The sequence below is a fragment of the Perissodus microlepis genome, chromosome 13, assembly GCF_051167445.1.
Source record: "Perissodus microlepis isolate ML-2025 ecotype Zambia chromosome 13, ASM5116744v1, whole genome shotgun sequence".
NCBI classification, from domain to species: domain Eukaryota; kingdom Metazoa; phylum Chordata; class Actinopteri; order Cichliformes; family Cichlidae; genus Perissodus; species Perissodus microlepis.
Genome location: NC_140473.1, coordinates 27599584 through 27624484, shown reverse-complemented (window position 1 = coordinate 27624484; position 24901 = coordinate 27599584). Strand labels below are relative to the sequence as shown.

Below are 24901 nucleotides of genomic sequence, written 5' to 3'. Positions count from 1 at the left end.
AGCTTTAATAAAGGCAGGAGTTACACTGGGTCATCTCTCCAGCAGTGTCAACTCAATAAGACACTTCATTTCACTCTATAAGCCATTTATTCCTATGTATTGAACACTGAAAAGCAAAGGGGGGCAAAGTATCTCAGATAAGGTTCTTGTAATTCATCTTTGGGACATTATACTGTCACCACACCAGACCACGTCAAGTTATTAAGGAGATTTTATAAGCGCAGCCAGATTCTCTTCTCTTTCCCTAACTCCTTATAAATTATCTTTCAGGAGAGGGCTAAAGCCCTTTTCTCAAGGTGATCAGGAAAATGCAGCCCTGAAATTTCTCTATACAGACCCCAATTTCCTCAAGAGACTTTACTTTTTCCAAGCTGCCATTTAACCAGATGAATAAGAAAAAAAATTTAATAACTTGCCTGGTTAAATAAATGGCAGGTACAAACTGGTATTATGTGAAAGTAAGGCTTTACCCTAGTTTAGTTTCAGCTGATACCTCTCTATCACAACACACAGCCGTTTTTGACATGAAGTCATGCTGATGGTTTCTAAATGATCTCTTGATAGCTTTATTTACCTTTGTGGTTTTTTAGCTCCTTTTAAATACATACTTTTACATTACGTGTCTTTAAAGATTAACATTAACCCATGAAAACCTTATTGGACAGATGTCAAACTGCATAGCATTTATGCAGTCAAGCAAAACGCCTGCTGGATACAGCTAGGGTGCAAATGAAACCATTCGTTTATCATTGACCAGCATATATATAAAAAATTAGATTCTGGTTGTATCATAAATATTTGTTCGGTAATCAGTTGAAAATAACAACCGAACGTCCAATTAACCGACTTTACTCGTTACTTTCGCTTCATTTTTTTCACAATTAGTGTACCCAGCTAAACTAGGTACCTGCCAGCTAGGTCTGAAAAAAAGCATCGAGTTCGGTTATGTATATGTCAGTGACTGGGGTGAACTAACAGGCTGCCTGCAGCTGGAGTTTGGTGTTTAAGCTCTTGGTGGAGGGGAGACGACGCCCGACTCCTAGCTTCATTAGCAGTGGTTAGCTTAACTAGCAGCCGCCGCCATTATAGCGGCCAACGACGGCAGCTAACTAACGCAGGCCCAGGGATTTAAGGGGCTTGTTTGGCTGTTTCGGTTCTTTTTGTTTATCGCGCTACCCATTACAATCAACTCCTATTTTGATTAATCTAACCGAAAATCAGTTCACGTCCTAAATCCAATGGCCAGCTTTACCGCAAGCTAACGTGACAGCTAGTGGCTAGCTGTGCCCACAACCTGCTTCCAGGGATGCCAAAGGGATAACGTAAGTGTTGTTTGACGCACATAAACACGCAGTTAGTAAAATAATAATAATGCCTAATGTCTAAAATGAGACCTAAAAATCTTCTAACTGCTCATGCCGTGAGAGTAGCAATCAGTGCTAGCTAATCCCATATATCTCCCTGATGTTAATTTGGGATGTCCGTAAAAAAAAAAAAAAAAAAAATCTGTTCAAAGACTTGTATGCGATCAGTGGGGGGCACAGCCTTGCGTGTGTGTGCGAACCTTTTTGATATTGTAAACACGGGTCAGCATCCCGATGCCTCTGTCGTTGAGGATGGTGAGTTTTTCTGCCAGTTTCTGCTGGCTGGGCTGGATCACTCCCCGAGACATCTTCTCCTCGCTGTTCGCCTAAATCTCCAAAGCAATCCAGTAAAAATTCCACAAATCTCCGCAGTCTTGTTCCGTAAAAATAGGGAAGAAATGGAAACTGTGATTTATGTCGTTATAAGATTAAATTTCGCCCATGTTCAACCAGCTTCCTGTACTCCACCCCACCGTCTCCCTGCCTGTTTTTCTTTTTTTTCGTTCCCTGGATGAGGAGTTGTCCTGGTTTTCACAACGAGGCTGGCTAATGCTGCGTTCAGGGACCCTCGTTAATTTTTTTTTATTTTAAACACTTGGTGTATACTTCCAGATGATGCTAAGATTTTTTTTTATAACAGAAGTTGGCAAATTCATTTGGTACACCAGCTAAACATTAACAGCTTATAACAAAGTAGTTTAAATAAGTAGAATATGGGTCTGTCACACCAACCGTCTGTATGTTCCCTTCCCTGGGCTCTTTTTTCCTCCTGCTTGGCAGCTCTATCTTCAACATTCTTTTTCCATTATATCCACTACTCCTCTGTACATATCAAAACCATCTCATCCTTGCCTTTCTAAGGGTTTTCTCCAAACCCTTCAACCAGAACTGTCCCTGAGATGTACTCGTTTAAAAAAAATAAATAAAAAAAATCCTGATCATCCTGGTCACACCCAGTGAAAATCTTAGCATCTTCAACTCTGCCACCTCCAGCTCAACCTCCTGTCCTTTCTGTTTGTGCCATCATCTCCTAATCATATGTCATAGCAGGTTTCACTATCACTACCTCTGCTCCTTGCAGCTATTAAAAAATAAGTAGAAGAGTATATGACTCAATAAAATCAAATAGAATATGACAGGGCAAAAAAATAAGATGAAAAATAGTTCAAAATCAAAATAAATGCAATAAACAGAGATAAAAAATATTAAGTAGAAGTATAATTTTCTAGCAGTCAAACCAGGCCTTTAAAAAGCTAACAAATTTACTATTTTATTTTGAGCATTTGAACGCATCACATTGTGACGTAGCTTCCGATTCAGCTGTCAGTCGCAGGAGCTTACTTTCTCACAGATTGTTTCGTTTTTTAAATTTTTTTTTTTATCTTGTATTAAAAAAAATAAAGCTGTGATAATGTGAGATTCTATTGCAGCGATGGCATAAAGCCCTTTTAAGGCAGCAGCGGTCTAATCTTTTGCGGAAATTTGATTGAATCCAGTCCATTTAAACCAGGTTAGTGCAAAAGTAGAGAAACTAACGTGTGATGTGTTTACATTCAGACATCAGCTTCACTTGTTACAGTGCCTTCCCTTTTCAGTTTAACATTTCTTGTGGCATACACAGTTTTAGCCTAGTTTGTGTAACTATACATTACCAATACTTAACAAATCAATTACAAACTTAATGCTTCAGCTAAATATACGTTTGCATGTTTCAGGCGAGTCCTGTAAACTTTGTTGAGATGCATTCACTGGCTCAGGAGATCCACGGCTTCGCGAAAGACCGACTGAAGAAACAGTGCACGCGTGTTACCACAGTGACAGGCAAAAAGCTGCTGGAGAGGAGGAGTGATGGAGGAGAGGGAGATGTGGAGCTGGTTGAAGAGCTGGAGGATGGAAATGGGTGTGGATTTGTAGAAGATAACAGCCTGGACCTCCAAGTTGGTGTCGTCAGACCGTTCCTCCTGCTGGGTAATCTCTGTAGCACCATTCTTACAAATGCTTTTTTTTTTCAGTGCTAATCCCACCACATGATTGCCCTATTCTAGAACCAGATCGATATATCTGTTGGGCATTATTAGCAGTTGACCTATTGGCCTATCACACGTATATATCTGCATATAGATTGTCTGATATGCACCAATATTTTCACAAAACATAACACAGAAATCTCTCATCGCTGTCTGCTGATTACACAGAGTGTCAGCAGTTTTGCATTTTGAATATTAAAGCATGCAAATCTATTTTAGTAACCCTCAACAGAAAACAGTGAATCTGGGAATATGCATAGGTTCAACAGAAATTGACACAGTATCTGGGTCTAACAAGTAAAGTAGCTGCAGAAGTGTTGTAAACCTGTATTCTTTCTCATGGCTGGCAGGGGGCAAAAAGAATTCAAGTTGTTTAGAAGTCTATGGAAAAACAGCCCTACTTCTCACCTTTTCTGTAAGCTCAGTAAACCCTTTCCTGATGGGTTTGTGGTCTCAGTCGCTAGGTTCAAGACTCATTTAACAGAGCATGATGGTCATTTTCTAAATTGTCATCCAGTTTAGCGTAAAATTAGTGATAAAACAGGGTATGTGGCTATCTTGTGATTTGTAAGTCAATATCCTGTCAAGCATAATTGCTCAGTTTCCTCAGTCGATTTCACCTATTGGCTTCTGAGTCTTAAAAGAGTCTAGTGTGGTGCGCCGGTTGAGATCGCTGGAATGAGCAGGCGATCATATGCCGCAAGGCTGAGAGCGGATGACCCGGGTTCGAGTCCAACCTGCGGCCCTTTGCTGCATGTCTTCCCCTCTCTTTTCCCTCCACTTTCCTGTCAGTCTTCACTGGCCCTATCAAAGCTAAAGCCATAAAAAAGTCAAGACAGAATGGCCTCGGTCAGATGGTGGATTCAAACCAGGACCTCCTTGCTGTGAGGCTAACCTGTGTAAAACAACATAGTTAAAGTAAAACCATCACAGGCGCGTAGTAAGGGCCTTCAGCTGTGCAAACATTTATATATATATATATATATAAAGCGTTCTTTAGGGCAGCGGGGTTGAATAACTCTGAGTCATGTGGCTCTGTTGTAACTGACAAGTTATTGTATGAGCATGCAGCGTCCCTCAGTTTTCACACGTGAACAAACAATTTGAGGAGAATAAGCGCCAGATATTTTCCACGCTTCTCCTTTGTCACATCTAACACTTGGGAGAAAATAGTCCACTTCAGAAGCATATGCACTTCTGGAAGTACTCTTTGTGTACTTTACATGAAGAAGCTGCCTGGACAGAGCATGCAGGATGCATGTCACCCACTCTCTAATGGTACATTTACTGGAATATTAGCCATGCTTTTCACACAGTGATACAACTGGACAGCACACAGGCGTTTCATAGCAGGATTCAATATACAGTAAATGGTATAACATGGACACAAATGAGAAGTTGATTTATGTTTGTATGGATCAAACTTCTTCATCAGTCAAATCTAAGAAAAATGCTCAAACATTTTGGTGATTTTGCCCCAAAACAAGATTTTAAAAAGCTTTTTTTTTCACATGGACATTTTACCTCTACCACCATCTTTACTGTTGCTGAACCTTCCCCCAGATTTAAATTCAGGACTCTTATAATGTCTCTGTGCAGATCCAGTTACTGTGGCAATGACTTAACATTTCTAATTCCTAATAATGGATAAATCATTGTTGTTAATTTTCAATTTGTCCAAAGATAAATGTTGACTTGCCCGTTTAGCTGGAGGATGCAGCTTTCCACATGTCAGCATGTATCCATCCTGAAACGTCCTTGAGCTTGACATTGAATTCCCACCCTGCTCTGAGGTGCTGTTAGTTACATCTGTAACTAACGCTGCGCTTTGACCTCACTGCGAGAAACAATCGACGAGAGAGTTTCTCAGCAGGGATCAATAAAATATTACATCTGTCTGGCTCAACAGAGGTGACTCTCTTCCATACAGTGATCCATGCGCTTCAAACATTAAAACCTGTTTTCATTCCCCAAAGTACCTCAGTGGTCACATCAACCTGTTATCACACTGGTACAGGATAACAGGGCATGTGTTAATAGTTCTCTGATATTTTGTGAGAGTATCTCTGTTTTTTTCAGTGCTCTTGTGACAGATTTTCATTGTATATTCTGTAAATAGAGTACAGTACAGCTCTGTCAGGCTGGAGGCGAGTTCCTCTCTGAAGGCTTTGTGCAGACTCCCTCAGTTGTCTTTGGCGTGATGCTGTGATATTGCTAATATTTATAATGTGTTGCTGTCCTCTGGCTACAATCCACTGACAGTTATTATATTTTGACATACACATAGATATCATCCAATTTAAACCAGCTCCTATATCGCCACAATATCAGTTAAAAAAAAGCAAACAAAAAAAACGTTTTACGATTTTATATTTCTTGCAGAGTGTCAGGTCATGGAAATGACCTTTAGATGCATTTAATATGAAGCTATAGCCAAAGAAGAGTCATAGTATAATAGTATGCCTGGCAACATTCTAAAATTAATATAAACTACCTACTAAAAGTCTTTCAAAGCGTTCCAACTTACAGGTTTGCGTGTTTTTCATTTAACCCAAATGTCTCTAGTGCTGTAGAAAGTTTGTTGGGCTTCTATTTTTAACGCGTAGAAAGGCTGACGGCATCCCCGTTTCCAGTCTAGCTATGTGCTGGTGCTTAATATTTTTGATCTTTCAAGCAAATACAATGTTGAACTGATTTGTGTTTGACTGAAGGTAATAAAACATAGGAAATATCTCATATGAGCAACTTTGGAATCTTGAAACAGAACATTTTACTTTAAATAATTCAATAAATGCAATTTATTATTCTCATTTTTATTAGTAGTAGTAGTATTACAGCCACTGGCTTAAACTAACATTATTTTTCTTTGACTGTGGCCTTGAACATCTTTTGAAAAGAAACGCCCAAAAAAAGTCTTCAGGAAAAATCCCTCACACACATACTGTAGGAGAAATTCCCTTCCTTTATCTGGAGACCTAAAAATGACCGTGTGTAGTGCATCTGATCTATGGAGGCAAAGATTGTTCCTCTTCTAGTTTTTGAGAGACAGGATGGAGATAAAAATATAAAAAATAGCAATCGATTAAGACACATTTTTACCAAATCGCATTATTTTTAGAATAAAAATGGACTCTTTTTTTCCCCATTATTGATTTAAATGCATCTACAACAACATCTGCAGGCAAGAGCAGAGAAGTTATTCTCTGTGTGTGTGCGGGGTATTCATTGGGATGATCTGCAGTTTTTTTTCATGGTACATGTCGCTCTAAGGGAGGATTCTCCCTTACCAATTAAAAACACAGATACAATTTTCACTGATAAGCAGCAACATGTAATAATGATATACAAAAATAACTAAATGGAAATGCAGTGAAAATCAATAGAAGAAGTATCGACTTAATTTAAAGGTTTTGGGGCAAAGTCTGCCAACTAAAAAATGAAAGTGGCAAAACCTCAGTCACACAGGCCTGGAGACCAGTTGGTGACGCTCTGGCACCCTCAGTTGCTACGGGGGAAATGTACAGTGATGAAAGAAAGTATTTCTCTCCTTCCTGACTTCCTTGTTTTTTGTGATATTTGTCACACTAGAATGTTTCAGGCCATCAAACAAATTTTAATATTAGACACTGATAACCCGAGTAAATACAAAATACATTTTTTCAATGATGATTTCATTTATTGCAGTTCTGGGTTCTTTTGTGACCTCCTGGATGAGTTGTGGGCGCGTTCTTGTTGTAATCTTCATAGGCCGACTTCTCCTGGGAAGGTTCACTATCAGTTTTCTCCTTGAAATGGCTTTGTCACCCATTCCAGACTGATAGATCACTTTGGTTCTCATCTGTTCTCGAGTTTCTTTAGCCAGTGGTATGTTGTGTTGCTTTGGGTTCACAGACAGCTCTCTAGGTCTGCATAAATGAGGCTTTAGCGATTGATTTTGCAGTAGTGGCCAAAAACCAGCTGGCAGATAATCGTGCATTACACATTTTAACCTCGCAACTGGGGCCTAACTTTAATGTGTCTTCATCCCCTGTGCAGTAATTGTTACAACAGAAACAGTAACAACTAAACACTGTTTTTGAACCCTCTCATGTTGGGGAGCTCTCTCCATTAATTTGATACTCGCTTTTATTTTACTTTTGGTTTCTGTGATTCTACCACTTCACCTTATGCCTTCCCTTTTAACAACAGAGCTCGTTTTCTTTTGGCGGATTGTATCCACCGTTACTTTGTTTCCACTTTCCACCATGTCAGCTACGTGGGGAAAACTACAGGAAATAAAAGTGTTTTCCTCTTCTCGGTGAGAGCCAGTCTAATTGTTGACCACATTAATATTCAGTGGGCTATTATACTGTGCAATAATAATAATTTATTATAAGTTAAAGCAAAAACATACCTCTGCTTTAATAACACCAGCACACTGAGTCTATTGATTTTCTAATAACATCTGCCACACACCACTAAAAATATGATGGACATCTGTCTACTCTTCTTTAGCAGACTCGCTGAACAAGGTCCCCTGTCAGACTCTTATTTAAAAAGTGCTCTAAAAATCCTGGCATCCTTTCACAGATGTGTCACTGTAAATCGTCTCCTTTTATACTGATGAGACATATGGGCTGGAGCAGGCTTATTTCCAAACACACGCTCAATCCTTTGGCTTTAGATGTGCATCTCAGCACCATGAGTTAAGTGGATTGGCTAATGCAAAGAGTGCAAATGTTGCTACTTTGAAGACAGTAAGCTGAGAATCCACCGTGGGAAGTCTGGAGCAAGTGCTTCCATCATATTCTGCTTCCTGCCCATATGTCTCCCTCACATAATTACCCAGCTCCTGCTACTCAAGACTTCCACTGCTGTCTTCATGAGGAGTTATTTGACAAATGGAAAGAGATCATTGCTCCATTTTAACTGTCTCCCTGCGTGATTTCCTTTCTCAGTTGAAACTGAGTGCTGTTGCCTTTTTGTTTTTTACTTTATTGCCTACAAAACAATAAGTATGGTCAAGGATATTGAGGAGACACAAAACAAATACAAGACAAACAAGACTGAATCATTATATCTATACCTGCTTGTGTCCCACAATGTCTGACCAGGGAGTTGCATCAGAAGGGGTGGGAAGGTGGTGGAAAAAATGCCAAAGTAATCACTCTTACCACCTCCATCACGGCTACAAGTAATGATAATAAATCAGTCGGGGTAAGTAGTGTGTTGGTCCCTGCCACTAGCAGAGAGGCAGGGACAGGGCACCGCCTGGAGCTCTAGAATGGCAAGGGCGGCGGAATATCTTTTTTTAATTAAAGATTATCTTTATTAAAATCACCCCTGTATGGTCAACACCATATTTTCCACTTGCTGTCATTTGTGTGGAGATATTTTAATTTATTCTCTCTGATTTTGGTCCTTTTTGAATCAACTTCAGAGCTCCGTAGGAAGAGGCTGGCCCAGGGGGGTTTGCTCCCTTTCAAAAACAGACCCTGAGGAATGAGCCAGTTTAGTAGGGACAGAATTCTTTCACTGCCTTCACTTCAACAGGTTTTGTAAGTGTTCCTCATAAAGGCTTCCCTCATATGCTGATTGTCTGATTTGGTTTGCCTTAGAAAGCTAGCTGTGATTTCTTTCTTGCTTTGGTCTTAGTTCACCCTGGAGTAATTTGCTTTCAGTTATTCTCACATCCTTCGTATGCACGTCAGTGGAATGTTCACTGGTTAAAAGACTGACTTGTACTGGAAAGGGTAAAGCCACTGCCTTGATCACTACCCTTTCCTCGGCTCCAGCTCTGTGAAAGGGGCTAACATCCTACCTGCCCCTTCTCCTACAGTTCCTCTGACCATGATGAAAAATGTATGCATGACAATTTACAAAACTCAGAAATGGCACTACAAAAATATTCTTTAAATGAATGTGTGTATTTCCTGTGGCATACGCAAAGGAACAAAAAAGCAACACCACCACAAACACAAAGTAGCCCACATGTCACATACATGCATGTGCTATCACCACTGGTAAAGATAGCGCCACTAGTGACGTGTAAACTGACTACATTTACTCAAGTACTTTACAGTACTTGTATTTCCAGGTCATTCTACTTAACAGTTTTTGGATGCAAATACTGTTTTTGTTCTTCATACCATTACTTTCAAGCTTTAAATAATTACTATTTTGCTAATTTTAAACTATAAATCTGCTACTATACAATTCTCTGTTATTACAGTTGAAAGTTTCAGGCAATATACAGTAATTAATATACATACATAGTAATTAAAATCATCTCCTACTGCAACATTAAAGTAATATACACATTAATGAATCCATTACCATGATATACAAATAAAGTAATGCAAACAGTCACAGTACATACATTGTATGTGATTGCCAAAACTTTTGTAGTATTCCATTTACTTATGTAAAGAATCTAAATATTTGGTTTCCCAATTAGCAAAATGGGTTTCGATGCTTTTCAATTATCAGCCTTGCTCATTGTGTTATTTTGCATGTAACTTCATATGGATGACTCCACAGCGCTGCTTATAAGCTTAAATATACGCACCGATTTTCTGTTTCTGACTAAATATTCAAATGTCCCATGATCCACCCTGACTTGTTCTCAGTCCCTCCCTGTGTTCAGTTGATGAACATGATCAGTTCCATTTATTTTAGATACAGTAAGGTGATTTAGGTGGGGACAAGTGAGCAGCAGCTATAGTAAAGTAACAATTAAAAGGGTTTGTGAGTGGGAGAGTGATAGTGAATATATGTCTGCTAATTTATGTATATGCATAGAATAATAATAATAATAATAATAATAATAATAATAATAATAATGATGATGATAATAATGCAGTTTTCCACCTACACTCTATGCTGCATTATTTCTTTCCAAATTTTGCTGATGAAGGTTTATTGTCATGAAAATGTCTCTTCTCGCAAAAAGAATCATGCACTTCCTTCTCTGCAGTGACAGATAACTCTGAATAACTACTATATTTCAGCAGTTTTTAAGCCTAGTCGAGTGTGACTACATACACAAATCATCTGATTCCTATCCCAGATTTTTTCTGTAGCTTTAAGCCGTTTTGCTCTTGGTTTTTGCTGACTGATATCTTCCCCGCTTGGTATTGCGGCTGTTCAAAAAGGGTTTTGTGTCTGCATGTTTTCTTACGAAGTGATATTGTTGCTGATATCCTTCAGCTTTTGCTTTCCCTGCAAAACTTGGCACCGCTTTAAAACATCCTCATATCGATAGGGTCAAAGGTGTCCTTTTCATGAGATAGTGGCTGTTTCCTGGTCTGTTTGATCATCTGTAATCTATTAAATGCCAGAAAATACCTTGCCTTGTTTCCCCACAGCCCAAAGTCACTTCTTTAGATCATTCAGTCACAGTGTCTGGCATTGCTTTTAGTTGTGAAAATTCAAGTTTTACTCAAAAAAGCAGCACCCCAGTAAAGAAATATGACCAAATGGTACATTTTACTTCTCAGAGGTGTAAATAAACACGGTGTGCTGAAAATATTTCTATTATTAAATTGGTTTAAGCAGTTTTACGGCTGAGGAATTATCATCATGCTACAGGAAGCTTTATTTAAACACACTTGGTAGGCAGATGCATGCCCCATCTGTCTGCCTTCTTATCGAGTTGTTTCTGTCTTTTCAGGCTCTCAGGATGCAGCCCACGACATTGACACCCTGCAGAGATATAAGGTCAGTACAGAGGGATCAATAGGGCGGGCATGCCCTTGCTTTGTTGTGATAGCATGTGTAGTGACATGAGATTAGAGGCAACTATGTAGCTGAGCTTTCCTGTGGGTCAGCAGCAGCCAGCGAATAGCCAGAGGAGCTTCATGACTCATGCAGTGACAGTTTAGCACAGTAGAGGGAGTAAATGATTACAGTAAGTCTCAGCGCTGCTCCTCCACATCAGTGAAATGTGACTAGTCCTTCTCTGCAGTGGCTGCTCCCAGGCATGGGCATATTGCTGCCTGTGCAGTCTCAGGATGATGAATTGGAGAGATTACGAATACCTTCACTTCCTGTTTCTAGGATGAAACCTTGGCTGTCTAAATTCAGGTTTTCTTAGATAGCTATTAAACTCAGGAGATTTGACAGCCTGCCCAAAGGCACTTTATAAAAACCTGCTCTTACCAGTAGAACAATGCCTTTAAACACTGCAGTGGAGTATTTTGTTGGTAAATCTCACATTGAGACTGGCAGAATGTCAGATCTACTCACTGTAAAACGGACATATTATAGATATGATGCTACAGAGAGTAGAACGTCCATTTCCCAACCCAGCAAGAATATACTGGAAAGCAGATTTGGTTAAAATCTGAAAGGTGAAGAGTAGTCTTATTTTTAGAACTCCTATGGACAATCATGAGACAACCTACAGATTCCTACTTTTAGCCAGGAGGCAGCTTTGCAAACCTCGGCACAAACCATCCATTACCCGGTTAGAACCCTAAGTCACACGTTGATGTATATAAATGACAGAAGCGTGTTTTGTCAAACTATTGCCATCCTTCAATAGTTTGTCTGTCTGTACTAGATGCTGGGTTGATCAAATATCAGTAAAACTAAAGACACACTCTAAAAATGTCATATTTTGATGTAATGTGTTTTTAAAGGCCTAGTTGCTCCAGGCAGGTTTAGCCAAAGAAAACAGCACCCAGCAGACGTCTGGTGCTTGGTTGGTTTCCTGTAGTCGTGGTTTTGATAGTGATCAACTCTCTGGTTGTCTGGATTATTGCAGGCACATTTTCTACTGCTTGAAGTCTAACTGCATTTGCAATTTCACTTCTCCATCTACAAAAAACTCCCACGTGGATGTCAAAAGCCAGACATTTAGCATGCAGACATAATTCTATTATTTATCATCATTGTGCCTTATGTCATTTTCTTTATTTTGAAAATCCACTGTAGGCAGCAACTACTTAACTGTGGTTTGTCAAAAGTGCCTTTTATCCACCAAGGAATATCTGTAATAATGAAAAAATTATTATGTATCTAATCGGAACATACAGGGATATTTTAAAAGCTCAATCAATTAACATTGATTACTATGTTTCTTTTTACCTTGTGTGGCAAGACTCAAAACTTCTCTAAAACGAGGCTCACTTTCACTTTTAGCCAACATTACTTAAATAGGAGGAATGAGTACATCTGTTGGGACTATTTACAGCTACAGATTTATATATATTAAGTGTGGAAGTATTTACTGTAGCAGCAGGACAGAAAATAAACCACACTGTGTGTGTTTGATATGTTTTTAATACTTTTTAGGCAATAATATAGCTCTGTGGCATACTGGAATGAGATTTATCAGACTTTGATACACACACAATACTTCCGAGAAGGATCATTTCACTGTTGATTTTGGCCTTTAATGGGATTTGTTGTCAATAATAAAAAATATAGTGTAACGCCTAACTTGTCTCTTAACGCGGAAGAGGATGTTAGATGATACAAGTAGTCTAAAAGCAGAGCACATTAGTGCGACACTGAGATGTAACGGAGGAGAGAATTTAGCCCTCTGAGGTAAGCTAAATTTAAGTGAGAGTAGACAGATACTGCAAAATGAATTGGAGCCATCTGTCTTCTTCCCTGCCTACACTCGCTCCCTCTTGCTTTCCTCACCCTTTCCTCTCCATCTCTCTCCCCTTTCCTTCTTTCTCCCTGTGCCTCTGCCCTCTCTCAGTCACATTCAGCTTGTGTCATGTCATCAATATGGCTGACAGAATATCTCTCTTACTCTTCTGTCAAGGCAAAAAGAGCTTTTAAAGCAAGTCAATGCTCAGGGGTCATTTGCTCAAGGAGTTTCATGTCTCTGCACCCACTCCCTCTTCCCCATGTCCCCTCTGTCAGGTATCTCATGTGCTAAATGTTGCATATGGAGTCGATAACCTGTTCCCAGATAAGATGGTCTATAAGACGCTCCAGATCCTGGACCTCCCAGAAACCGAGATCACTTCCTACTTCGAGGAGTGCAGCTCCTTCATAGATCAGACTCGGGAACAGGTACGTACACACAGTTAGAATAAAGTCATCCACTTCTATACGTGGATGGCAGTTATGGCGGCAGAGTTCTGCAGAGATGATGTTCTTTGCAGGCCAACCCAGAGGCTGGCATTGCTTTGGCTCAACTGACTATCCATAAACTTATGATTATTACAGAAATAAACCCTATGGGATGTAAAGTTTTTGACACTTACAATTTGTGTTCAGCAAGATGAACTCCACAAATTTCTCCAATATCTTTTTGAAGCATAAAATGCAATCGCAAGACATGAAAGACTGATGTTAGGCTAAAAGGCGTGACATTAATGCATTTAATGTCACGCTTTTAATAACTTTAAATGTCTGCAGCCTTTATTATCCACAAACTTTATATCAGACATCTAACCAAAAATCCCTTTTAAGAAAACTTAAGAAAGCTGTTGTTTTTTATCAATACGTATGTGCATTTTCTTTCATGTGAATTTATAACTTTAATCTAGATCTAAAATCGGAGTTATTCTGGGAATATTACCCCTACTCCCCTTGCCCCTTAATTCTTTATTCCATGTACTTACCATAAGTGGGCCAAGGCGGGAGGGCTGGTGAATGTCAACAGGATCACAGATACCTGTGTATCTGCAGAGTGGTCACGGTGCCCACCCATGCTTCTCGTTGTCCATCACCAACGATGCCTGCAGTGAACACAAGAGCATCAGAACTGGGCCATGGAATAATGGACGTTGGGCTAATTTTCTTCCCAGAGACTAAAAAAAGCAAGCAATATTTAAACCGGCTTTTCCCAAACATGCTACTTTTATTTTGACAGCTTACATTATTTTACTTCCTCACACAAACAAAATGGTTTCTAATGATGATGTTAATAGTCAATTGTGTATCCTTTTTTGCTTCAACGAGTGTCGCACACCATCAGCTTTCCCTACCCATTTTTCTTTGGCCAATATCTCAAGCTTCTTCAGATTTGATGGTCTTCTGGCATGGACATTGGTCTTCAGTTTACCTCAACTATTTTCAGTGGGATACAAGTCAGGACTTTGTCAGTAGCATTCACCTTGGACTTCACCAGGTGCATGTTTTGGGTAGATAATGTTGATTTCTGATTAAATTATTCCTAAATTGTGAAAAAACAACTGATGAAGGCTGATGAACCAGACCCAATTTTTCTGCAGACTGCTTGAAGTTTTCTTTCAAAATCTCCACATCTTCTTCTTTCTTTCTGTTTTCTTCCATCTTGATGAGATTCCCAGTTCCAGATGCACTGAAGCTTCACCACAGCATAATACTTCCACCACCATATTTCACTGTGGGGACAGTGTTACGCCTCTTCCTTCTTTCTCCAAACATAAGAGCTCTAGTTTCGTCTCATCGGACTAAAGGGCGCGCTTCCAGTAAGCATAATGTTTCTCCAGGTTATCGTTAACATATTTCAGTCTGGCTTGAAGTGCAGAAGTGGAGTTTTGTTGGTCTGCTGCCTTGCAGTCTATTCCTGTGAAGGGTTCTAGTGATTGTCTTCTCTGTGACTACAATCCCTGATTTGCCATTCACTAGTCTTGGCAGTTGTTCTGGGGTCTTTAGACACATCTTTCACCAGTTTTCATTCCAGAGTCTTTGAAATCTTTTGCTTCCTACCTCTGTCAGGCTTGTTCTGTACTTTGTGGCTGTCTTTGAATTTCGTGATGATACTTCTCACTCCTGTTCTTGGCACTTGAAAATGCTGTGATAACTTTGTATATCCATCTCCTCCTTTGTGAGCATCAATAATTCTTTTTCTCAAGTCTAAGCTGATTTCTTTTGTTTTTGGCAAGGTGCTTTCTCAAGTGACAACTCAAACCCTTGCTGATGTTTTTATACTGCGAGTACAGTGAAAGTTTTAACTTGATTTTAAAAGCTTTGAGCATTACAAAGTTCAATCACATCTTTGCACAGCAGAGGTTTGTTCTATGGCTCAATAAAAAGGTCAGTTTATCAGGGGGGTAATAATATTCACCCTGGTATTTTTTGTTGTTGTAATTGTGTGAAAATAAAACTGATGTTTTCCAAGAAAAATTAAAAAAAAAATTAGTATGCTTAGAAATGCTGTATTGAAAATGCTCTGTTAAAATTTTTTAAATTTCATGTTACAGGACATTTTACCCACAATCAATTCCTGCTCATTAAAATAGCACAGTTCATTCGCACGTGCCTCAATGATGCAGCAGTTGGTCGTCTATAGTTAGTACAAAACACTGCAGCAAAGCTCTTCACAAACCCATCGAACACATTACTCCAGTCCTCGCAGAATTACCCTGGCTTCCCATTCCTACAGAATCCAATTTAGGATTTTATTGATTGCTTTTAAACCACTACATGGTATGGCTCCACTTAATATCTCAGAACTCTTAACCCCGTTTCTGCGCCCGAACCCTTCGGATCAGAAAATCAATGGCTGCCACAGATTCCACGGTCCAGGCTTAAAATGAAGGGGATCCACATTGTTGCCGTTTTAGTTGCACCGCTGTTGAACGAGCTTCCTCTTATTATTAGATCAGATAATAAATAAGATTTATTATTTTAGCTTCTGTATTATCAAGTAGATGATCAGTCCGTGTGCGTTACCGCCTGCCTGGACACTGGTGTCTATGTACACCCTTTTTGCGACTCTTGTGGCCTCTCTGAGCTTGATAATGCAACTGTTCTGCAAACCGAAATTACAAATGATTTCAGGATCATGACAAGGCACCCATGGTGTCGACTTGGCTTCGCTATTTCCCAGGTCTCAAACCCCACCTTGCAACCTAGAGGAATTAAAGGATCTGCTGCTAATGTCTCGGTGCCTGACAGCTTCAGATGTCTGTGGAGTTCATGCCTTAACAGGTCAGAGCTGATTTGGCAGGCAGAGGGAACGATGCACAGTATTAAGCAGGTGGTTTTAATGTTGTGGCTGATTGGTACATATAAAGGACAAACTCGCCAGCTTTTATGGTTTTGCCAGATTAAATGAAAATGAAAAACAACACCAACATAAAAAAAGAAAATCTGATCTATTTAAAAACTCCTGCATCTACCTTCCCTGAGGAGATTCATGCAGCCTGAAAATGCCTTCTTTCATATGTGCTGGCTAATTTAACATGTCAGTGTGCGCACACAGCTATTCTGCTGCCTCACTGTGATGCATTTACACACATCTACAGGAGGCAGTTATCTGCAACTCAGCACAAAGGTGAGGTAGCAGGCCTGATTACCTTTTAAAAGCTTATGCTAGGGTCATCTAATGTAGTCTGCAAAGTAACATTTTCTGTGCTTTAACTCAATTTTCTCCTCAGTGATTTTACATGTTGTATGAAATACTTTTTAAGGGATTATTTCCTGGCACAGACTTGCATCTCTTTCTGCTTGTGTGTGTGTGTGTGTGTGTGTGTGTGTGTGTGTGTCTGGAGATTGACCGTAAGCAGAACATAATGTGATGTGAGCGCTGATATGAAAACACTCAACTGGAGCGCAATGAAATAACAGCAAAACAAGAAACACTGACAAAACCAAATTAAGTCTCTGTGTTTGCTGTGATGGATTATGTAGCTCAGGCAATTTTCAGTCTGCAGAAGTTTTCTGTAGTTTTCTTTTGTAAAGAAGGAAAACAAGACCTAATATGTAACAATGCTGACTGAAGACACCAGCACAGATATTATAAGGGCAGATCAACCATTTTGAAAGATGGAAACTTATAAAAGAGAGGTCTTATACAGCACAATACAGATATTGTTCTGTGTGCACTTCAATAAATTGTATTTTTCCCAGTGGAACTGCTGGATATTGTTATATTTTTAAAAAAAAAAGAAAGCACTCTGATAGCATGCCACTTGCAGCAAGATCATTTAAATATCCTCTCCTTCCTGGGTACTGATGGACAGTAAAAATCAAAACTGCACTCACACGTTCAGTTCCACTTAATTTCAGCCTGGAAAGAGACTTCATTCTGCGACGGGAGATTTCGCTGTGAATAAAAGAGACAAAAAAGTGTCAATACACTGAGCTTCAGAAGTGAGCCGTGGGCCTGCACGCATTGTCTAAAGATGTGGCTAGACTTTTAAAAAATATTTCCACCAAGGCACTTTAGGCAGTAAAATAATTACATCAACATTAATATGTATCACAGTGCAAATTTTTTGACACATTCTCACACAGTCCCAGACGCAGATTTACTCTCTCTCAACTTGCTCTACATCATCCGTCTAATGCTCCTTCAGGAATATTAAGGAATCAGAAAATAACAGGTACAAAATACAGTGAAATTTATCTTTAAGCTTTAATAAATAGCATAAAAACGTTTATTCACCTTTACTCACGACCGGTATGTGGCCACACAAAAAGCTCACTTTGTGCGCTAACATTAAGAGAAATCGTCGTATGAAAATCTTTTGTGAATCCAAGTTTTATTTATACCATTCAAATTCTTTTTAAAATTTTGTTTTAGTAGACAGATTTCTTCTTTAGAGACAAAGTGATCTTTGTGAACTTAGAGTCACTCTTGTACTTCAGTGTAATGCTTTTACTTAACTCTGCTTTACTGAAGTGGGAGTAGAAATCTCAGCCATACGGTCATGTGAAAAAGAAAGCATGTCTAAGAAAGCATATCTTTCATTTCTAAGGTTTCACATGTCAGGATATAATAAAAAATAATTAGATCCTTTGCAGAAGAATGATCTTGTTCATTGTGGAATAATGGACGTAAAATTCTTTGGAAATGGCCTTAAAGCCCTTCCCAGATTGATGGGCAGCAACAGTTGCTTCTTTAACATAATTGCCGATGTCTGTCCTCCTTTGCATCATGTTAACACACACGAGAATGCTGCAGATGAAACGTGCATTTATAGAGGTGGTCACACTTTCTGATCATCAGTTCATCAGGTGCATCTGATTACCAGCAGCTGACTGCTATTCACCCTTCTAATTCACAGGGAAGCTTAAAACCAAAGTGTACACCTCAACCCAATTGAAATGCTGTGACGGGACAAAGAACAAAATTGGGCCAAAATTGTTCCACAAAAAGTCCTAGAGAAAACAAATGGTGCTAAAGATGGTCTTAGTTTCTCGCACACTCCTGCATTTTGGCATCTGCATTGATTTTTGTTAAATGAATACCGTGTAAAGTCTTGTTGTTCATATGAGATTGTTTGCCGCTGTCAGCAGGAGCTGACTGTGTCTTGAGTGAATAGTGGGACCCAATTGCAGACACGGAAGGAGACGGAACTGCGTTTCAAATAAAAGGCGAGCCGTTTATTCAGGCTGATTAAACATGAGTACAAAAATAAAGCAAAAAGCGAACAGGGGCGAAAACTAAAGTAAAACCTAAACTGGGGAAATTAAACTGTGGTAACTATAATAACTATGACAACAGATATGAACATGATTCTGACTAGGAACGTGCGAGAAACTGTGATGAGGAAAAAAAACCAACAAGAACACAACCTGAGCAGAATCATGAAGTACACGGAACTTGATGGGAGGAAACACAGACAACCTGACAAACAGTGAATGAAAACACACAGACTAAATACACACAGGAGGTGTTAAGGGGAAGTGGAAACACATGAGGAAACAGCTGACACAAATTAACATAACAACGGCACAGGGATAGAGTAAAACTAAACACATTGAACAAAGAAACACAAGACTTTCAAAATAAAACAGGAAACATGGAGAGACTTAGATATGACAACACAGGCTTGACAACATGAAACACGCGGACAAGAAACACATGACATACTGACACAGAAGACAAGAATAGACTGGAAACCTAAACTAGAATAAGACTAAGAAGAATAAGAAATCAAAAATACAAAATAAACTGAAAATGCTTGGTCACAGACCCAGCACCTGACGTTGTTTCTACTTTTAAGACTTGCTAAGAAACAGATAATTGTTTTGAATAACTGTGTACTCGTTTTCATGGTTTTTAAATGCCTTAAAGCTTCAAACTGATCTTGTAAATGGCTAAATGGTTGTTTGAAACTGACCAATTTGATGTTTACAGTGTTATATATTTTCTTTAGTAATTTTAATGATTGAAGTCGAGATGTGAAATCCTGACTTTTCTTAATGTTTACTGTGTCTGTTTTTGGTCTTACAGTCAGATTCTCTTTCCACAGGGCGGTGTGGTGCTGGTCCACTGTAACGCTGGCGTGTCCCGCTCTTCCTCCATCGTGATTGGGTATCTGATGCTGAGGGAGGAGCTTTCATTTGATGATGCATACAGCCAGGTTAAGCTGGCGAGGCCATCGATTCGCCCAAACCCCGGCTTTTATCAGCAGTTACAGAAATACAAATCCTAAGGGACTAAAAGTCTGTTTTTTGCTTTTAAAACTGTGTGACAAAATCAAAATTATAACTGGAGCACTAATGGGAAGTCTTTGCCCTGTGATAACATCACAAACATTTTTATGTGGGAACTATTTTCTTTCTACTCAATTACACTCACCAACCATTTCACTTTCCAGGAGATAGTTTTCAGCTACTTCTAATGACGCTCATGCTTGTGACAGGGTGACGGGTGTCCTACGGTGTTGAGCTGCAGTGTTAGCTAGCTGCATGCTTGTTTAGGTTGGCAGATGTAGAAAGCAAAAACAAGATAGTTCCTTTATAAAATGACATGGCCTGCCTAACCAGGCCAATATTTCTGGAACGAGACATCGCCTCTGAGTGTTTTAAGTCTTCATTACAACACCATATGGCAACTGCCATTTAATTCCATTATAGTAAGAAACAGCAGACATTTCTGTAGTCAGTATCTCCCAAACTGTTTGACTCACACTAAAACAGTCTGAAAAGACAAATATGTCTACAGGGCAGAGGAAGAACATGAGCATTTGATTTTACATGCGGCTCCCCTTGAAACATTGCAGTTTTGATTTTTATGTAAATGAATCTGCCAATAAGTAATAAACATTTGCATGCCTAGTGCTAGTAAGTGTGTTATTTTTAAACCTCAGCATTGTCTCTTTGTAATACAGTTGAAAAAATATGTTTAAAGCTCTACTGGGAAATTGACGTACTATTTGATTTGTTAATGTTAGACACAGCTATTTGCTTTGCAGTATAGATTGTCTTCTAATTAAAGACGCACCAGTTTTCCTGAGGTACTACTTGATACCTTTCTCAACTACACAAACAAGTACACCATCAATTATAATGATTGCCCTCACTGCAGCGTTGTCTCTATCAATTTCACAACTTTGCAAAGTTGATGTGCTAACCCCGCTCTCCTGAAATAATTAGCTTGTAATTAGCTTGTTAGATAATGAGGGAGAATCCAGTTGGCTCGCATGCTAATCGACAAATACCGCTGGGGTGAGCTCCTAACACTGCAAACACACAGCACACAAAAGTATTATATCCTAATGTTCACCGTTTGAATGGATATAAAGGCTACAGGCCAGATGTGTGTTTGTTGTTCAGCTGGCTGAGAACGTTTACAACGGATTATTGTTACAGATTCATGTCCAGAGTGTTGAAATTACCTCAGTGTAGTTTAAATATAATGTAATATTTGTAAGACAACTTAATCAGCAATGTTAGGGAGTTCAAACTAACACAAAAGCAAGTGAATATGCCCCTATAACGGCTTTATTTCCTTCACTATCTCACAGATTTCTCTAGTTTTAAAAAGTAATTTTTAAGGCTAGACTATTAGCTCAGAGCACTCAGGTAGATTGAGTTCTAAGGATGGTAATCTCAATGTCTCGGTCCACCGCTGCGGTCCAGAATGAAGTATCTGAATGGGTATTGGATGGATGGGAGCGAGACTGCACCCAAAGGAGGAATCCTAATTACCTGAATGCTTGCTTGGCTTTTTCCTCTAGCGTTGCACTGAGGATTGCATTTATGGTTTAGCATAAAATGTTGACAACTGTTAAGAGTTACCATTATATTCTCTTAACTTTTAATTCAGCATCATCATCAGGTTACGGTGTGTAAGAGTAAGGTATCATTTGTTGATCCCTGCGGGGAAACTCATTTACTGCAATTAAACGTATTATATTAGCAGCAGTGGGCAGCCATTGTACAGTTTCTGAGGACATAATCCAGCTGTAAGTCAGTGTTTTAATCAAGTGCACAGTGACAGGACCTAATGTAGCATGTTTTTCACAGTGAAGCTCAGAGCTCACAGGGAAAAACCGCACAAGCACAGGGAGAAGATACCAACTCCAAACAAAAGTGCTCCAAATAGAGTTTGTGCAGACTTATGATCCTGTAACACTTCCTCAGCAGACTGATTAATGTCTACTGGAGGGGTTAAAGGCTTCTTTTTAGTTATTGTTATTATTAAGTTAGGGGTGATTAGAGGTGGGCAGATGGATCCAAATATCGAACGTATCAATAACATTGCTGGTTTTGGTATCACATGAATATAAGCACGATAGGATTGATGTGTTTGTGATGATGTTTATAATCTTATTTGCTATTTTTAGTTCTTAATAAATAAAACAAAATGTTCAATTTGTGAACAATGTACACAGTTAGAATCAAAAAGGGAGATAAACCAGGGTATACTAACAATGTGATTGACAAATCTGCTCCCAAACCATCAAGATGCTCATCAAGTCTTTTTTAGACTACAATGGGGAATCTAATGTGACCATAACCATCTTTTATATACAGTCTATCAGTGTGTTAACAATGATAGGTTGTGTAATGGCTCTATCATCATACAATTTTAATTTTAAACTTGGTTATGAAACTGTCTATGTGCAGATGAGCATTTTAGCAGCACATTAAAGTCACTGTTTATTTACCTAAATTGAGCATGGGCTTGCTGGTATACAGAGGAAGCAGGAGATTGCTTGCTTATTTGCAGATTCACAGGATATAGTGGATGAGTGAAGGACATGAAATGACTGTTAAGTCCTAATATGGACGTGAACCTTCGTGTCTGCGTCAGCATTTCCAGAAGTCTGTTCCTCCCTGTGCACACCTCAGCACTATAGAGTCTCTGAATACCTTTACAATGAAACTTTTCCAAAATATAATTTTTACTGACCTGAAATTGTGTTTGTGCTTTGAAAAAGGGGACAAATCATATATATGAAAAACTGGATAAAGCCTCACAGAGTCTCATGTCCCTGATGTACAATGAGTGCTCCAACTTTTCTGCGTGAAATGAGCCATGTCAGTGTTTATCGGGGTTATATAGAAAATTTTCCTCTTAAAATAAGTTTTCATGTCTGCGATTAGGAGATGGGTAGATTGGCACAAACACAAGCAGGCGACTTAAGACAAATTATTTCTTTTATTTAAACTCCCTCTTGTTAAGATTTATGGTTTAGTCTGGTCATAGTGACAGTTAGCTATCAACTGTATCCATGCTATATGATAATCATAGGCTGATAGGTATTATTTTAGTATATGCAAAAAGAAATGTGTGTGCATGCACAAAATAAACAAACAAACAAAAATCAGAGTTTTGGCTGTGTTATTGATACATAGTGTTTTCTATCAGTGCAATGATCCAGAGGAAATGGAAGAGCTGGAACAAATTAAAATAGATTGTGGTTGCTGGTGGAAGACCTCCAAAACAATCTGCAGGAGGGAAAAAGACGCAATAAAATATGTATTAAACATTAGAAGAAAGTTTTTGTTGTTGTTATCAGCAGTGCCATTTCAAACTTTGTCATTTTGACTGGAGTTTGCTAGTGAAAATTTTCTTTTTTTTTGATAAGATAAAAAGGTAAAATACATAATTTCTTGTGCTGTAATTAGGATCTAGCTTATTCAGTACTTTTTAGAAACTCCGTGTAGCAAGCATAAAAAACACAACTAGGTTTGCCAGTATTTTTCATCCTGACATGAGTCTCTTCAAAGGAGACATTTGCATTGGATTTTTGCTCTCATTAGAAAGTTTATTTGACCCTTTTCCGAGAACACAGCTTTTGTCAGTTGCAGGCTGCCGTCGCTCAGGGGAAGAGGAGGGGTCGAGGTTGGTTCTGCGCCAGAGACTTGGAGGAGGAGATAAGTTCTGCCAAATTGGTTGCAATTCCTACTGGTCCTATAAAGGTCATAGATTATTTAACACCCCTTTTAAAGCCGTGGACTGATTGGAAAGAGCGAGCCCCTGTCACAGTTAATAACTAAATATTTGGTTCTTATGGCTTTGTTGTTCCCAATAAATCCACACATCTGTCCAATAAATACACTATTCTGCTTTTTATAATCTCAAGCTGAAAAGCAGGAGAATAAGATATTGAACCAATGCCTGACTAATGGCAACAGTGCCAATATACAGTCTGTGACAGTACTTGAGTGTAGGGCAGTTTGGCCTTTTCTTTGGTGTTGTTCAATGGTGTATCACTGAGGAGTATCAGCTATGAAGCCAACTGGGTTTCCCCTGACATTTTTGTGACATTTTACCGTCTGGATGTGGCGGCACACAGTATGGCACAAGCTGTCCCATCTGCGGGGTCTCATGGGGTCCAACCACCATCTCAGTCTGTGCAGGCCTAAATATGAGAATATTAACAGCCAGGCAGAGGTAGCTTTCACGCAGGATGTGGAATAATTTCCCCCGAAGCAGTACAATGTTATCAGGCCTGCAGGCTTTCATTAGATTTGATGAAGTGCAGAAGTGAACAATGGTGAATCCTGGTTTGCTTTTTCCTCTTTGGTTTCCACGTGCATCCATCGCATCCACGAAAAACAAATTCAGTCATAAACAAGCCATAATCAGGGCAGGAAATTCTAATTACTATTTATTATTTATAAGAAAGTAATCATGCATATAAGCTCTGCTGCAAGTGTGCCATCTGCATTTATTTATCACATTTAAATCATATACAGTATGTAAATATTTAACCCACTTAACTAGATGCAGTGTTTATTATCGTTTACGAAATCCCTTTCTTCTTTTCTATGCTAACCTCGAAAGCTCTGGATTGGATCTTTGTGTCTGTGTCCTGTGCTCCCATTCTATCCTGTGCTGTACCCCAGGGTTCTGTCCTGGGGCCCATCTTCTTTGGTTTATATCTGCTTCCACCTAGACCAACCATAAAGACAATTTTATACCAGAGATGATATCCTGTTGTACATTTCATGCAAATGTAGCCCAATCTGTTTTTCAGGACTACATTAATGTTATAAAGAAGTGAATTATTGTCACTAAATACACAAAAAAAATTCTCATTTATCCCCCTGATGATTTGTCCCCATGGTGGTCAGAATTTTGAACTATCACTTCTTTCAGTCTCCCAGCAGTCAGGAGTCTGGGTGTTAGATATGATCAGGCATTCAATTTTGATAAACCTGCTGATTCTTGTTAGATCTTGTTTTTATAATCTGTGGATCTCTGACTGACATAAATATATAGTGTTTCAACCTGAAATGGAAATGATGGTGCATGCTTTTATTCACAAGATCCTAAAATCTCTCAAGTGACACCCAGTTTGTTGTCTTTGCTCTGGATCCCCATAAAGTTCAGAGTTCAAGTCAAAGGTTTGGTGATTACTATAAATTTATTACTAAAAGTCAGATCCTTCC

The 24901-nt window shown here is 39.0% G+C and overlaps 2 protein-coding genes across 6 annotated transcripts in view; one reads left to right on the top strand and one right to left on the bottom strand.

The window, feature by feature from the left end:
- The window catches only part of nckap1 (NCK-associated protein 1), a 39708-nt gene extending 37799 nt beyond the window's left edge, over nucleotides 1-1909 (bottom strand). For all 4 annotated transcript variants that reach the window (XM_084949344.1, XM_084949345.1, XM_084949346.1 and 1 more), the window contains exon 1: nucleotides 1565-1909. In XM_084949344.1, the coding sequence (XP_084805470.1) occupies nucleotides 1565-1672 (108 nt within the window). In that variant the 5' untranslated portion in view covers nucleotides 1673-1909. The remainder of the gene's footprint in view (nucleotides 1-1564) is intronic.
- On the top strand, nucleotides 745-20332 carry LOC146375275 (dual specificity protein phosphatase 19-like). Of its 2 annotated transcripts, none has more exons than XM_084949348.1 (5): nucleotides 745-1322; nucleotides 3080-3332; nucleotides 11043-11089; nucleotides 13250-13402; nucleotides 19525-20332. In XM_084949348.1, exons 2-5 carry the CDS (start codon nucleotides 3104-3106, stop codon nucleotides 19705-19707), a joined length of 612 nt encoding a protein of 203 aa, XP_084805474.1. In that variant the 5' UTR covers nucleotides 745-1322; nucleotides 3080-3103; the 3' UTR covers nucleotides 19708-20332. The 2 variants fall into 2 exon arrangements, with proteins under 2 accessions (XP_084805474.1, XP_084805475.1); XM_084949349.1 differs by lacking the exon at nucleotides 745-1322 and adding an exon at nucleotides 2661-2874.
- The last annotated feature ends 4569 nt before the right edge of the window (nucleotides 20333-24901 follow it).